The sequence below is a fragment of the Ranitomeya variabilis genome, chromosome 2, assembly GCF_051348905.1.
Source record: "Ranitomeya variabilis isolate aRanVar5 chromosome 2, aRanVar5.hap1, whole genome shotgun sequence".
Classification (NCBI taxonomy): domain Eukaryota; kingdom Metazoa; phylum Chordata; class Amphibia; order Anura; family Dendrobatidae; genus Ranitomeya; species Ranitomeya variabilis.
The window spans coordinates 151,906,138-151,919,332 of NC_135233.1; the positions used below are offsets into that span (position 1 = coordinate 151,906,138).

A 13,195-nucleotide genomic window follows, 5' to 3' on the forward strand; every position below is an offset into this window, starting at 1 on the left:
TTAAACCGAGAGAAAAATAATGACCAGCGCGCCTGTCTAGGATTCAGGCGCCTGGCGGTCTCAAGATAAATCAAGTTTTTGTGGTCAGTCAATACCACCACCTGATGTCTGGCCCCCTCAAGCCAATGGCGCCACTCCTCAAAAGCCCACTTCATGGCCAAAAGCTCCCGATTCCCAACATCATAATTCCGCTCAGCGGGCGAAAATTTACGGGAAAAGAAGGCACAAGGCCTCATCACGGAGCAGTCAGAACTTTTCTGCGACAACACTGCCCCAGCTCCGATCTCAGAAGCGTCGACCTCAACCTGAAAAGGTAGAGCAACATCAGGCTGACGCAACACAGGGGCAGAGGAAAAACGGCGCTTAAGCTCCCGAAAGGCCTCCACAGCGTCAGGGGACCAATCAGCAACATCAGCACCCTTCTTAGTCAAATCGGTCAATGGCTTAGCAATATCCGAAAAACCAGCAATAAATCGACGATAAAAGTTAGCAAAGCCCAAAAATTTCTGAAGACTCTTAAGAGAAGAGGGCTGCGCCCAATCACAAATAGCTTGAACCTTGACAGGATCCATTTCAATGGAAGAGGGAGAAAAAATATATCCCAAAAAGGAAATCCTCTGTACCCCAAAAACACACTTAGAACCCTTCACACACAAAGAATTAGACCGCAAAACCTGGAAAACCCTCCTGACTTGCTGGACATGAGAGTCCCAGTCATCCGAAAAAATCAGAATATCATCCTGATACACAATCATAAATTTATCCAAATAATCGCGAAAAATATCATGCATAAAGGACTGGAAAACTGACGGAGCATTTGAAAGACCAAAAGGCATCACTAAATACTCAAAGTGGCCCTCGGGCGTATTAAATGCGGTTTTCCACTCATCCCCCTGCCTGATTCGCACCAAATTATACGCCCCACGAAGGTCAATCTTAGAGAACCACTTGGCCCCCTTTATGCGAGCAAACAAATCAGTCAGCAACGGCAATGGGTATTGATATTTTACAGTGATTTTATTCAAAAGCCGATAATCGATACATGGTCTCAAAGAGCCGTCTTTTTTTGACACAAAGAAAAAACCGGCTCCTAAGGGAGATGACGATGGACGAATATGTCCCTTTTCCAAGGACTCCTTTATATATTCTCGCATAGCAGCATGTTCAGGCACAGACAGATTAAATAAACGACCCTTTGGGTATTTACTACCCGGGATTAAATCTATGGCACAATCGCACTCTCGGTGCGGAGGTAATGAACCAAGCTTGGATTCTTCAAAGACGTCACGATAGTCAGACAGGAACTCAGGAATTTCAGAGGGAATAGATGATGAAATGGAAACCACAGGTACATCCCCATGAGCCCCCTTACATCCCCAGCTCAACACAGACATAGCTCTCCAGTCGAGGACTGGGTTGTGAGATTGCAGCCAAGGCAATCCTAGCACCAAATCATCATGTAGATTATACAGCACCAGAAAGCGAATAATCTCCTGGTGATCCGGATTAATACGCATAGTTACTTGTGTCCAGTATTGTGGTTTATTATTAGCCAATGGGGTGGAGTCAATCCCCTTCAGAGGAATAAGAGTCTCCAAAGGCTCTAAATCATACCCACAGCGTTTGGCAAAGGACCAATCCATAAGACTCAAAGCGGCGCCAGAGTCGACATAGGCGTCCGTGGTAATAGATGACAAAGAGCAAATCAGGGTCACAGATAGAATAAACTTAGACGGTAAGGTGCAAATGGAAACAGATTTATCAAGCTTTTTAGTGCGCTTAGAGCATGCTGATATAACATGAGTAGAATCACCACAATAGAAACACAACCCATTTTTCCGTCTAAAATTCTGCCACTCGCTTCGGGACAGAATTCTATCACACTGCATACTCTCTGGCGACTTCTCAGTGGACACCGCCAGATGGTGCACTGGTTTGCGCTCCCGCAAACGCCTATCGATCTGAATAGCCATTGTCATGGACTCATTCAGACCCGCAGGCACAGGGAACCCCACCATAACATCCTTAATGGCATCAGAGAGACCCTCTCTGAAAGTCGCCGCCAGGGCGCACTCATTCCACTGAGTAAGCACAGACCATTTACGGAATCTTTGACAGTAAATTTCCGCTTCATCTTGCCCCTGAGATAGGGACATCAAAGTTTTTTCTGCCTGAAGCTCCAAATGAGGTTCGTCATAAAGCAACCCCAAGGCCAGAAAAAACGCATCCACATTGAGCAACGCAGGATCCCCTGGTGTCAATGAAAAAGCCCAGTCTTGAGGGTCGCCCCGGAGCAAGGAAATCACAATCCTGACCTGCTGTGCAGGGTCTCCGGCAGAGCGAAATTTCAGGGACAAAAATAATTTGCAATTATTTCGAAAATTCTGAAACCCAGATCTATTCCCCGAGAAAAATTCCGGCAAAGGAATTCTCGGCTCAGATACAGGTGCATGACAAACAAAGTCTTGCAAATTTTGTACCTTCGTGGCGAGATTATTCAAACCTGCAGTTACACTCTGAAGATCCATTACAAACAGGTGGACACAGAGCCATTCAAAGATTATAAGGAGAAAAAAAAAAAAAAAAAAAATTCTCAGCAGACTTCTTATTTCTCTCCTTTCTCAGCCAAGGATTTTAACCCTTTAGTGGGCCGGTCAAACTGTCATGTTCTCAATGGCAAGAGAACATAGCATCAGCATATATAGGAACTAGCTCTTGGAAGATGGGAACTGAGCTGACCATGAACTAAACCTAACGCACAACTAGCAGTGGCCGGGTAGCATGCCTACGTTGATTCTAGATGCCCAGCACCAGCCGGAGGACTAAATAATGCTAGCAGAGGAAAATATTAGTCCTAGCTCACCTCTAGAGAAATACCCCGAAAGGAGACAGAGGCCCCCCACATGTATTGGCGGTGAATTAAGAAGAAATAACAAACGTAGTATGAAAATAGGTTTAGCAAATTTGAGGTCCACTTACTACATAGCAGAAGACAGAAAGGACACTTTCATGGTCAGCTGAAAACCCTATCAAAACACCATCCAGAAATTACTTTAAAACTCTGGCATTAACTCATAACACCAGAGTGGCAATTCCTGTTCACAAGAGCTTTCCAGACACAGTAACGAAACTACAGCTGTGAACTGGAACAAAAATGCAAAAACAAACATGGACAAGAGTCCAACTTATCTAGTAGTTGTCTAGGAGCAGGAACAAGCACAGAGAGGCTTCTGATAACATTGTTGACCGGCAAGCAACTAACAGAGCAGCAAGGTAATATAGCGACTCCCACATCTTGATGGGAACAGGTGAACAGAGAAGATGAAAACACCAGTTCAATTCCACCAGTAGCCACCGGGGGAGCCCAGAATCCAAATTCACAACAGGTGCGTGTCCCAGGGGTCACATGATCTACATGTTAACACCAATCCTGTGGACAAACCCTTTTGACTTCCATTTGAACCTAAGATTAAAAAAGTCCCCAAATCCACATCTCACGTTACAGGTATTTGTCTCTTACCTTCGTCTTCTCCAGTTCAGATGACAAATTCTCCAATGTCCCAAAGTTCAACGGTCGTTCGAGCATAGGCCCCATCTGCTTCAAGTTCTGGGCAATGGATTGCTTGCCGGTTTCTATGTGCTCCCAGTTGTGCATTGTATCCTTTGAAAATTTATAATATAAAATGTTTCGTGACAAACTTATATATAATTGAGAGGCAAACAGTTTTGAACAACTCATTTCTGCAAGATGCAACGCCGCCAGCCCCAAAGGTGTCTTGGAAATGCATGGTCATGATGAGCTGACAACATAGGCTACTCCAGTCATAGAAAGTGGTGGCATATGTCTAAGATATACTGTTATTTACTACATAAGAGGTGCCCGACCACTGGGAACGCCAACAATCTTCTTGTGAAGCTCTTTCACCCTACACAGTACCATGTCTCTCGGCTCCTTCATCTTCAAGATAAGTGGGAGTCCCCCATTGATCGGCAAGTGATGGCAAATCTAGTGACACACCATAACATGCTACAAGTGGAATATCCCTTTAAGAGTGATACTGCATTATCCTGTTCCTCTGTCTTATAGCATACATTTGCACTTGCCTTTAAGCTTTCTTTCTGCTCAACCATTGCAGCTGTCACTTTGTCCAATTCCGCTTCTATCTTAGTAAAGTCCTCTTGAATGTCTTTGGACAATCCTTCCTTAGCCTGTAACTGTTTGGCTTGGGCAATTTGGACCTGTACATCCTTCTTCCTTGACTGTATTTTCTTTATCTTTTCCTGGAAGAACATAAAAATGTTATAAGTTGTGACTTAAAGGGATATTCCGGAATTTAGACAAAAAACTACAAACATCACATTTTCGCCCACTATGTGGTGAGTGATTATGTGAGAAACTATTGAAATGGTTGTAAAAGTTTATACTGAAGAATTTTACTCTGTATCGCATACTGCTGATAGGAACCAGGCTTTGTATACCGGAATTGCCCTTTAAATGTGTTTGCAAAGAACAGCTCTAAAATAAGCAAGATAAACTTTAGTTGGGGAATTTTTCTTGGCATTGTGACTGTAAAAAGTTACTTCTACTACAATGTCCTATTGAGACATACAAAAGTGGATTAGTCAAATCTCAGATCATAGCCGCTCTTCAATGAGCAGATCTCTACAGATCCAGCTAATATAGAACCCTCTAATCATCGTGTGAAAGCACGCTTGTTTTGTCTGGCAAGGTATTCACTACCGCCACCTTATTACACTGACAGAAACCTGCCCTAATGTTCATAGGACAGATACCTGTGAGCATGTGCAGTAGGACGCTCTGCTGCTGTGACCTGGACAACCAGTACTAAGCATCTCCAGGTCACAGCAGCAGAGCTTCTTCCTGCACATGCTAACAGGCACCCGTCTGATTAATATTATTAGATGAATAAAATGCCAAAAGCCCTATAGGGTCTTATCGAAAAATAACAAGCCAAAAGAGAAGTAAATGTGCTCACCTTACAGGGTTGTGTAAGACACAACCACTAAAAAACCTATGTTCCAGATGTTGCAGCTTCCTAAATGTAATATCACAGATTTTGCCAAGGCAAAGGAAGGATCCTGCGCTGCTGGAGAAATGGCAAACCATGATAGGATGTGTAGTGTTGGTTTATTGTCAACGCACTTTAGAATCACTTTAGAAGTCCTTCTTCAGGACACCACACATAAGAGCTTAAAAGGAGTCTGTCACGCCCTGGACACTTTCAAGCTATTATTATGGGCATACAGGTAATAGAATGGTTAAAATAGTTTTATCTGTATGCCTCATACAGTAGTGTTTAAAAACATGGATTAATCACAAAATCTTTACACACGTTTTTATTTCCATGCACTGGGAACATTGCACACTGTTTTCGAATTCAAAACATGACGAGAAATGTATTTTAAATGTCATTTTTAACTACTTTACAGAAAATAACAAAATATGAACATTGGGCTGTTCTAAAAAATAGCAGTGTCTGCATTTGTCTTTACAAACTCACTATATGCACTATTTTTGTGGATTTATCTTTCCTGTGAATCCATAACCTAATATTTAGTTGTATACCCACAGATAGAGTCAACCAACTTCTGACACCTGTCAACTGTTGTTCCAGCTCAGGATGCTCGGACTACATCCCACTGACATTTGTTGGCTTTGCCTCAGAAATTGTATTTTTAATGTCACCCCATAAGTGTTCTATTGGATTAAGGTCCGGGGATTGGGCTGGCACCCCATAAGTGTTCTATTGGATTAAGGTACCCCATAAGTGTTCTATTGGATTAAGGTACCCCATAAGTGTTCTACTGGATTAAGGTACCCCATAAGTGTTCTACTGGATTAAGGTACCCCATAAGTGTTCTACTGGATTAAGGTACCCCATATGTGTTCTATTGGATTAAGGTACCCCATAAGTGTTCTATTGGATTAAGGTACCCCATAAGTGTTCTACTGGATTAAGGTACCCCATAAGTGTTCTATTGGATTAAGGTACCCCATAAGTGTTCTATTGGATTAAGGTACCCCATAAGTGTTCTATTGGATTAAGGTACCCCATAAGTGTTCTATTGGATTAAGGTACCCAATAAGTGTTCTATTGGATTAAGGTACCCCATAAGTGTTCTACTGGATTAAGGTACGCCATAAGTGTTCTATTGGATTAAGGTACCCCATAAGTGTTCTATTGGATTAAGGTACCCCATAAGTGTTCTATTGGATTAATGTCCGGGGATTGGGCTGGCCACTCCGTAAGTGTTCTATTGGATTATGGTACGGGGATTGGGCTGGCCACTCCAGGCGAGGTGCGAGTAAGAAATCTCTGCCTCCTGCCCTCATTATAATGCGACCCCCCCTCTCCCATGCACGGCCTTGTGACGTGCAGTTGTGGTGCCGTAATCCCGCACCAGCGCCCTGCACTCACGCTGTTCTGGGTACCCTATCCTTCCTTCTATGAGCAGTGTTTTCATCCTGCTTTTGTGCAGGCGAGTCATTGCGCAGTATAAGTAACTCGTTGCCATAACTGCAGGTCACAGGGTAGTGTGACGTGTATGGGAGGGGGTGGTATGATAATGAAGAGAGGAGGCAGGGATTTCTTGCAGGCTCCAGGGTGTGTGTGGTGAGGAGAGGAGGCAGAGTTTTCTTTCAGGCACAGCACACCCTGCAGCCTGGAAGAAATCATTAACATAAAATATTAAAACCCAATTTCTCCACAACTATATCGCAGCTATGAGGCATACAGATGAGATTATTTTAACTATTCTATACCTGTATGCCCATAATAAGAGCGTGAAAGTGTCCAGGGCGTGACAGATTCCCTTTAAGCTCTTATGTGTGGTGTCCTGAAGAAGGAGTCGGTGTGACTCTAAAACGCGTTGACAATAAACCAACCTTACACATTCTATTGTGGATTTTCAGTTCTCCAGCAGCACAGGATGCATTCTTTGCCTTAGCAAAATATTTGATGAATATCATTAGGAAAGGTTTCTGATAATGCAACAAGGTGCCGCTATTTTAATGTATTATTGTCTAGTGTGATTTGCTAATTTAATGTATTTAGGAATTTATTTATAATGCCATTTATATTTATATACTTATTTGTTTCTATTCCTGGAGAGCAATTTTAAAGGGAGTCTGCCACTAGCTTTTTGCCACCTAATCTGAGAGAAGTATAATGCAGAGGCCCTGATTCCAGTGATGTGTCACTTGCTGTCGGCTTGCTGTAGTTTTTATAAAATCGCTTTTTTATCAGCAGGAGATTAGCATTAAAGAACTAGTAAACCTGCTGCCAGGTATACCTCCATATTCTTGAGTTCTGTACGCTGGGCATAGGCAGAAAGCAGCCAATCAGTGGTGTGGGCGGGGTTATATACAGCTCAGCATTTTCAAAACTGCTAGATTTGCACCAGATAAAACTGTCACTTTATCAGACTGACAGCAAACAGACCAGTAAGTGACAACACTAGGATCAGGGTCTCTGCCCATACATTATGCTGCTATGGGATTGAGTAGCAAAAAACTGGTGACATATTTCCTTTAGGGCTGTCCCACACGTCCAGATAATTCCGGTACCGGAAAAAATCGGTACCGGAGTTATCCGTGTCCGTGTGCCCGTGAGCTCACGTAGGCCATACGTGCGGCACACGTGTGCCGCCCGTGTGCCGAGTGGGTACCACACGGAGCGTGTGGTACCCACGCGTGTGGTACACTGCATCGTGCTGAAGCCGCGATTCATATCTTCTGTGCAGCAGCGTTTGCTGCATAGAAGATATGAATAATAGTGTTTAAAAGAAAGATCTATCTGTCCGCCGCCCTCCCACCCCCTGTGCGCCCCCCGCTGTTCTGAAAATACTCACCCGCTTCCCTTGTTGGCTGTCGCTGCTTCCTGTCCTGGCTGCACCTTCTCCTGTATGCGGTCACGTGGGGCCGCTCATTTACAGTCATGAATAGGCGACTCCACCCCTATGGGAGGTGGAGCCACATATTCATGACTCTAATCGGCGGTCCCACGTGACCGCATGCAGTAGAAGGGCCGGCCAGCACAGGAAGCATCGACAGCCAACGAGGGAAGCGGGTGAGTATTTTCAGAACAGCGGGGGGGCGCACAGGGGGTGGGAGGGCGGCGGACAGATAGATCTTTCTTTTAAACACTATTATTCATATCTTCTATGCAGCAAACGCTGCTGCAGAGAAGATATGAATGGCGGCTTCAGCACCATGTGGGGGGGAAAGCGCTTACTGTAGCGCTGTCTCCTGCACGCCACACGGACTGCACACTGAGAAGGTCCGTGTGTGGTCCGTGTTTTACACGGACCCATTGACTTTAATGGGTCCGTGTAATACGTGCGCTCCCACGAACACTGACATGTCTCCGTGTTTGGCACACGGAGACATGGTCTGTAAAAAATCAATGACATCTGCACAGATGCATTGATTTTAATGGGTCTACGTGTGTCAGTGTCACGAGGAAACTGTCACCTCACGTACCGGAGCCACTGACGTGTGAAACCGGCCTTAATGCGAGTCTGCAGCTGAAGCAGCCAACATCTTAAAACATGTCCTTTCTCTCTATGCTCTGTATGTGCAGTAGAATTACTAGAAGAAATGGTGTGGGAAACACGAGTTGTAAAAAATAACAATGTGAAGACTTCACTTATTTTTCTCCATTTATACCTCATAAATAATAAGCAGCTCCTGGGCCTCCTCAAAGCTTTCTGTGTTCAGTATCTTCTCAGCTTCTGACCGTACATCTTCCGAGCTAGTGAGTATCTCACTGAACACACTCCGTACTTCTGCCTTGTACTGCACACAATCTCCAACAGTGCTCAGGATCACGTCAGCCTGTAAAATAAAAAGAAGCATTTAACTAGTCTCAATTTGCTGAATAACTGCAGACAACATTACACCTAGAAGCACTGGATACTTCATGCTGCAAAAATAGTTTCCACCAGACCGACAAATAGCAAAACAAATTACAGCAACAACACCATCTCCATACATGATATCATTATCGTAGACCAGATGAGGCAGGTGTACTTGCTTTGAAAATCTATGTCAGAATGGATGTATAGTGGTTCAGCTGAACAATGAGAGAGTTCATGAGTCCAAGTGTGTTCAAACTCAGCCCACCTAGCCTGACTGACAACTGCAGCTTGTACTGAGCAGTCAGCATTGCCAAGGAGGAGGGACACTGAGGAGCTGTCAATTAGGCTAGGTGGACGAGATTGAATACAAGTATCCAAAATGATTATAAAGCCATACTGACATAGATTATCAATGTACGGCATATGTCAACTGACCTAAGAGAAAATAAAAAAAAAAAATGTTTTCTATTTAAAAATAGAAAAAATTTGAATTAACTGTTTCCCCCCCCCCCCCAGACAAAATAAAAACATACAAAAAACTGAAAAAATAACTACACATTTTTGGTATCATTGCATCTGTAAAACTAAAAAAAATGCTATAAAAATTTAATTTTTGTTTGCGCTTATGGTAAAAGCTGTAAAACAAGGGGAAAAAAATTAAATGCTAGAAATGTCGCTTTGCAGTCACTGCATTTCCTTTAAATAATGCAAGAAAAGGTGATTAAAAACATGGTATATATAATATAAAATGGTATCAGTAAAAACACAGCAAGGCAGTGAGCAACGAAGCAGCATGGCTTTCCCACGTCAGTCTCATTACAAATACTAAGGTCCTAAAGGGAGACTTGGGGAAAAATTCCTATTCTGTGCACGGCTGCACGTTGGAGCAAGAGCGGTGTAATAGTTTCACAGCGCACTAAACGGAGACTGCACTAATGTCCTGGATGGAACCAAAGGCTTCAAGAACAGCTCTGCATTAACCACCATCTTCTAATTAACCCTCTAAGTAAGAAACAGTGATTTAAAAACCAGTACTAGTTTATTGTATCCTCACCTCATTTACAGAGTCTACCAGAGCCTTCAGATCAGTAGATACTTTGGACAGATTACCACTTTGCTTTTTTACTTCTGTCTCAACCGCAACTCCTATAAGTGCACGCAGCCTTTCTTTTAGATATGCAACTTCATCTTCTTGTTTTACTGCATCACGTCTGATATCCTGTAATATCACAGAGCAAAGATCGATTTGCATGTACTTCCTGCTCCATCTGAGGAGCCGCGGTCACTGCAGTCAACCACGCGTAAAATGTGCTGACCAACAGATCATCACTAAGGTCGGTGATTGGCTGCAGTGGTTACATATCGACGCAAACAGAACAAGTGTTAGGGTGGAGTGGCAGGGAACAGATAAGGTGAGGTCTTTTATTATTTTACACTCATCAAAGCAGTTTTTGGCTATTTAGCTGAGTGGCTCTACAACCCCATTAACCCTTTTAAACTAAGGTATTTGACGCAAACTACCGTAATTGTAAACATTTAAAACATACATATATTCTGTATATATACAGTATTTGTCTGTACAAGTCCCTCTAAAATGTAAAGTGCTGCGGAATATGTTGGCGCTATAGAAATAAAATTATTATTATTTATTATTATTCATAGTCAAATTAATAAACTCAAGACAAAATTATACAAACCAATATCTTTATTCTAAAAATATATTTATGCAAAAAGAGCAAAAACTATCAGAAGAAACTGTAAAACACGCCTTTAAAATATGGCAAATTGTTTGCAGAAAACAGACTCGTATAATTAATACAATGTACACATTGAAGAAATAATAAGCGAATATCAAAGAAGGTGACTGAAAGCTATAAAAACAAGATCTAATAATCCAAAGTAGTTACAAAATCCAATCAAATTAATATACTGTATAAACACAAAACAGACCTGTTAACAGCTATGATCAAAGACATGGGATGTCAATCATAATCCATTCCTGCCAAACAACACACTGTCCAGTACCCATCACATGTTTCGCATTATACTTTGTCACAGGATACAGGTCTGTTTTGTATATACAGTATTTGAATTTGGTTGGTTTCTGTGATTACCTTAGATTATCATCTCTTGTGTTTATAGCTTAGAGTCACCTTCCTTGATATTTATATATTATTTCATTAATATGTATGAGCCTGATTTCTGCAAACAATTTACCATGCTGTCCCAAATGGTTTTACAGTTAGCTCTTGTGTTGTGTTTTGTGTATACATATATTTCTAGAATAAAGATATTGGTTTATGTTATTTCATCTAAAATGTATTGAATTGAGTATAACCAGAATATACAGTATGTAGGTCCTAATGTTTTTAGGCCCTTCTACATAACTATGAATCTCTAGTCATGTGGTTCCTAGTTCCAGATGGTATACCGCTTTAAGCTTTCACTCTTTAGCGTTTACTTCTAGATATACAGAAGGTGCTGAAGACGGCCTTATTTCTCTAAATCACTAATTAATAGCAGCATGTACCGGCTGTGGTCCTTTGTGCCCCCTAAATATCTATCTCCAGCACTGTGATCACCTCAATAGTCAGCTGAGTGCTTTTTTATATCTACGGGTGCAGACGGCAATATAAATAGGACGGAGATAGGAGAGCAATGAGCGGATTGGCCGGCAGCCCTCCCGACCCAAGCGTGACAGATGCACAGAAATATATGAGAGCCGCCGGCCAGTCTGTGCATTACGGTCTGATCTCGGTCTGACTTTTACAGCCATCTGACTTTGACTTTATGCTCCTTATTATTCTTTCTGACAAATTTCTCACTACAATCCAGACTTGCCGTCTTCTAGAGTTTACCACCTGAGAACTCTAACACACATACTCTGAACCTGCAACCTTGTATGGAGCCATCAGTTGTCTCAGATTGTCACCAGCGGACAACCTGTTGAGGCTGTTCAGGCTTTACAAACTCAAATTGGAAACCATCAATCAGCCCATCTAGCAGGCTACTTCACAGTTTTCACCATAAGATCTGCACCTATCGCTCTGCTGATCTATATTATTGTGCCATGTTATTTTTATTTTTTATACTCATTTGTACTAATGGCTTTTCCATGTGGCATACTGATCACTTATTTCACTTGCATGTTATATTCCTTTTCTCATACCCCTCGATGTTTAAATGAGCCTGTTGCCCTGCTCCCTCCCGAAACTTCACAATGGTGTAGAAGGTAAAATATCTCAGAAAAAAAATTATGGCTTCTTAAACAGATTTTTAAAAAGTACTGATCACCTCATGGAAAACTTTATAAAAATGAGACTAAAATCTAAAAATCTCTCAAATTTACAGTATATAACTAGCAAAGCAAAAAAGCCTTGTCTAATCTACTATATAATTGTCTAAGGGTCACTTCCGTCTTTCTGTCTGTCCTTCTGTCTGTCTGTCTGTCTGTCACAGATATTCATTGGTCGAGGCCTCTGTCTGTCATGGAAATCCAAGTCGCTGATTGGTCACGGCAAAACAGCCACGACCAATCAGCGACGCGCACAGTCCGGAAGAAAATGTGCAGCATGGGAGTGTGCAGCATGTACTATCTTACTTTATGATGGTGTCGTCATGGAAAGAGAGATGGATTCCTGTGTATTACGCAGCAGCAGGAGGGGGATGAGGTTGGAAACAGCAACTGAGATAAATTGTCACCATGTTCTCCTCAGTGTGTGGTGGATGCTTCTGTCTGTCTAGAGTAGGAAGTGAAGGGCTCAGATTAACCCTTTACAACCTTTACAAACAGCCCGATCATTCTTTTGCAGATTAACCCTCAACATGCCGCTATATCGTCCTTTTGCAAATTAATGTTCTTATTAGAGCTAAATATTTTCATATATATATATATATATAAATATATATATATATATATATATATATATATATATATATATATATATATATATATATATATATATATATATATATTGGTAAATTAACCATGCTTGTGACTCTCTTCATTCATGAGAATATAATAGGTCAATCAATTCTCCCACATTCTATGGACCAATCTTCCAGATCGGAGTGGCGGTCCTCTATTCCTGTCAGAGGCTTCATGGAATCAGCCCCCAACCCCGTCACGATTGTTATCCTCCAAAGAAGGGCATCCTACATGATTTTTAGCTCACTCTAAAAATTAGAGTAAAACCTGCGTTCTTGTGATATTGCGGGAAATCATCACCCTCAGTATAGTTTGAGAAAAGACTATTCATTTCATTGACTGTCACTTCGTCACTTGTTATGTCTTTGTCATAAAGTGGCCATTTTT

At 41.9% G+C, this 13,195-nt stretch overlaps 1 protein-coding gene across 5 annotated transcripts in view; it reads right to left on the reverse strand.

Moving 5' to 3' along the window:
- The window catches only part of SYNE1 (spectrin repeat containing nuclear envelope protein 1), a 667,130-nt gene that overhangs the window by 357,976 nt on the left and 295,959 nt on the right, over positions 1-13,195 (reverse strand). For all 5 annotated transcript variants that reach the window (XM_077283091.1, XM_077283090.1, XM_077283089.1 and 2 more), the window contains 4 exons: positions 9,935-10,099; positions 8,690-8,857; positions 4,105-4,281; positions 3,521-3,661 (listed from right to left, as the gene is read on the reverse strand). In XM_077283091.1, coding sequence (XP_077139206.1) covers positions 3,521-3,661; positions 4,105-4,281; positions 8,690-8,857; positions 9,935-10,099 — 651 coding nt within the window. The remainder of the gene's footprint in view (positions 1-3,520; positions 3,662-4,104; positions 4,282-8,689; positions 8,858-9,934; positions 10,100-13,195) is intronic.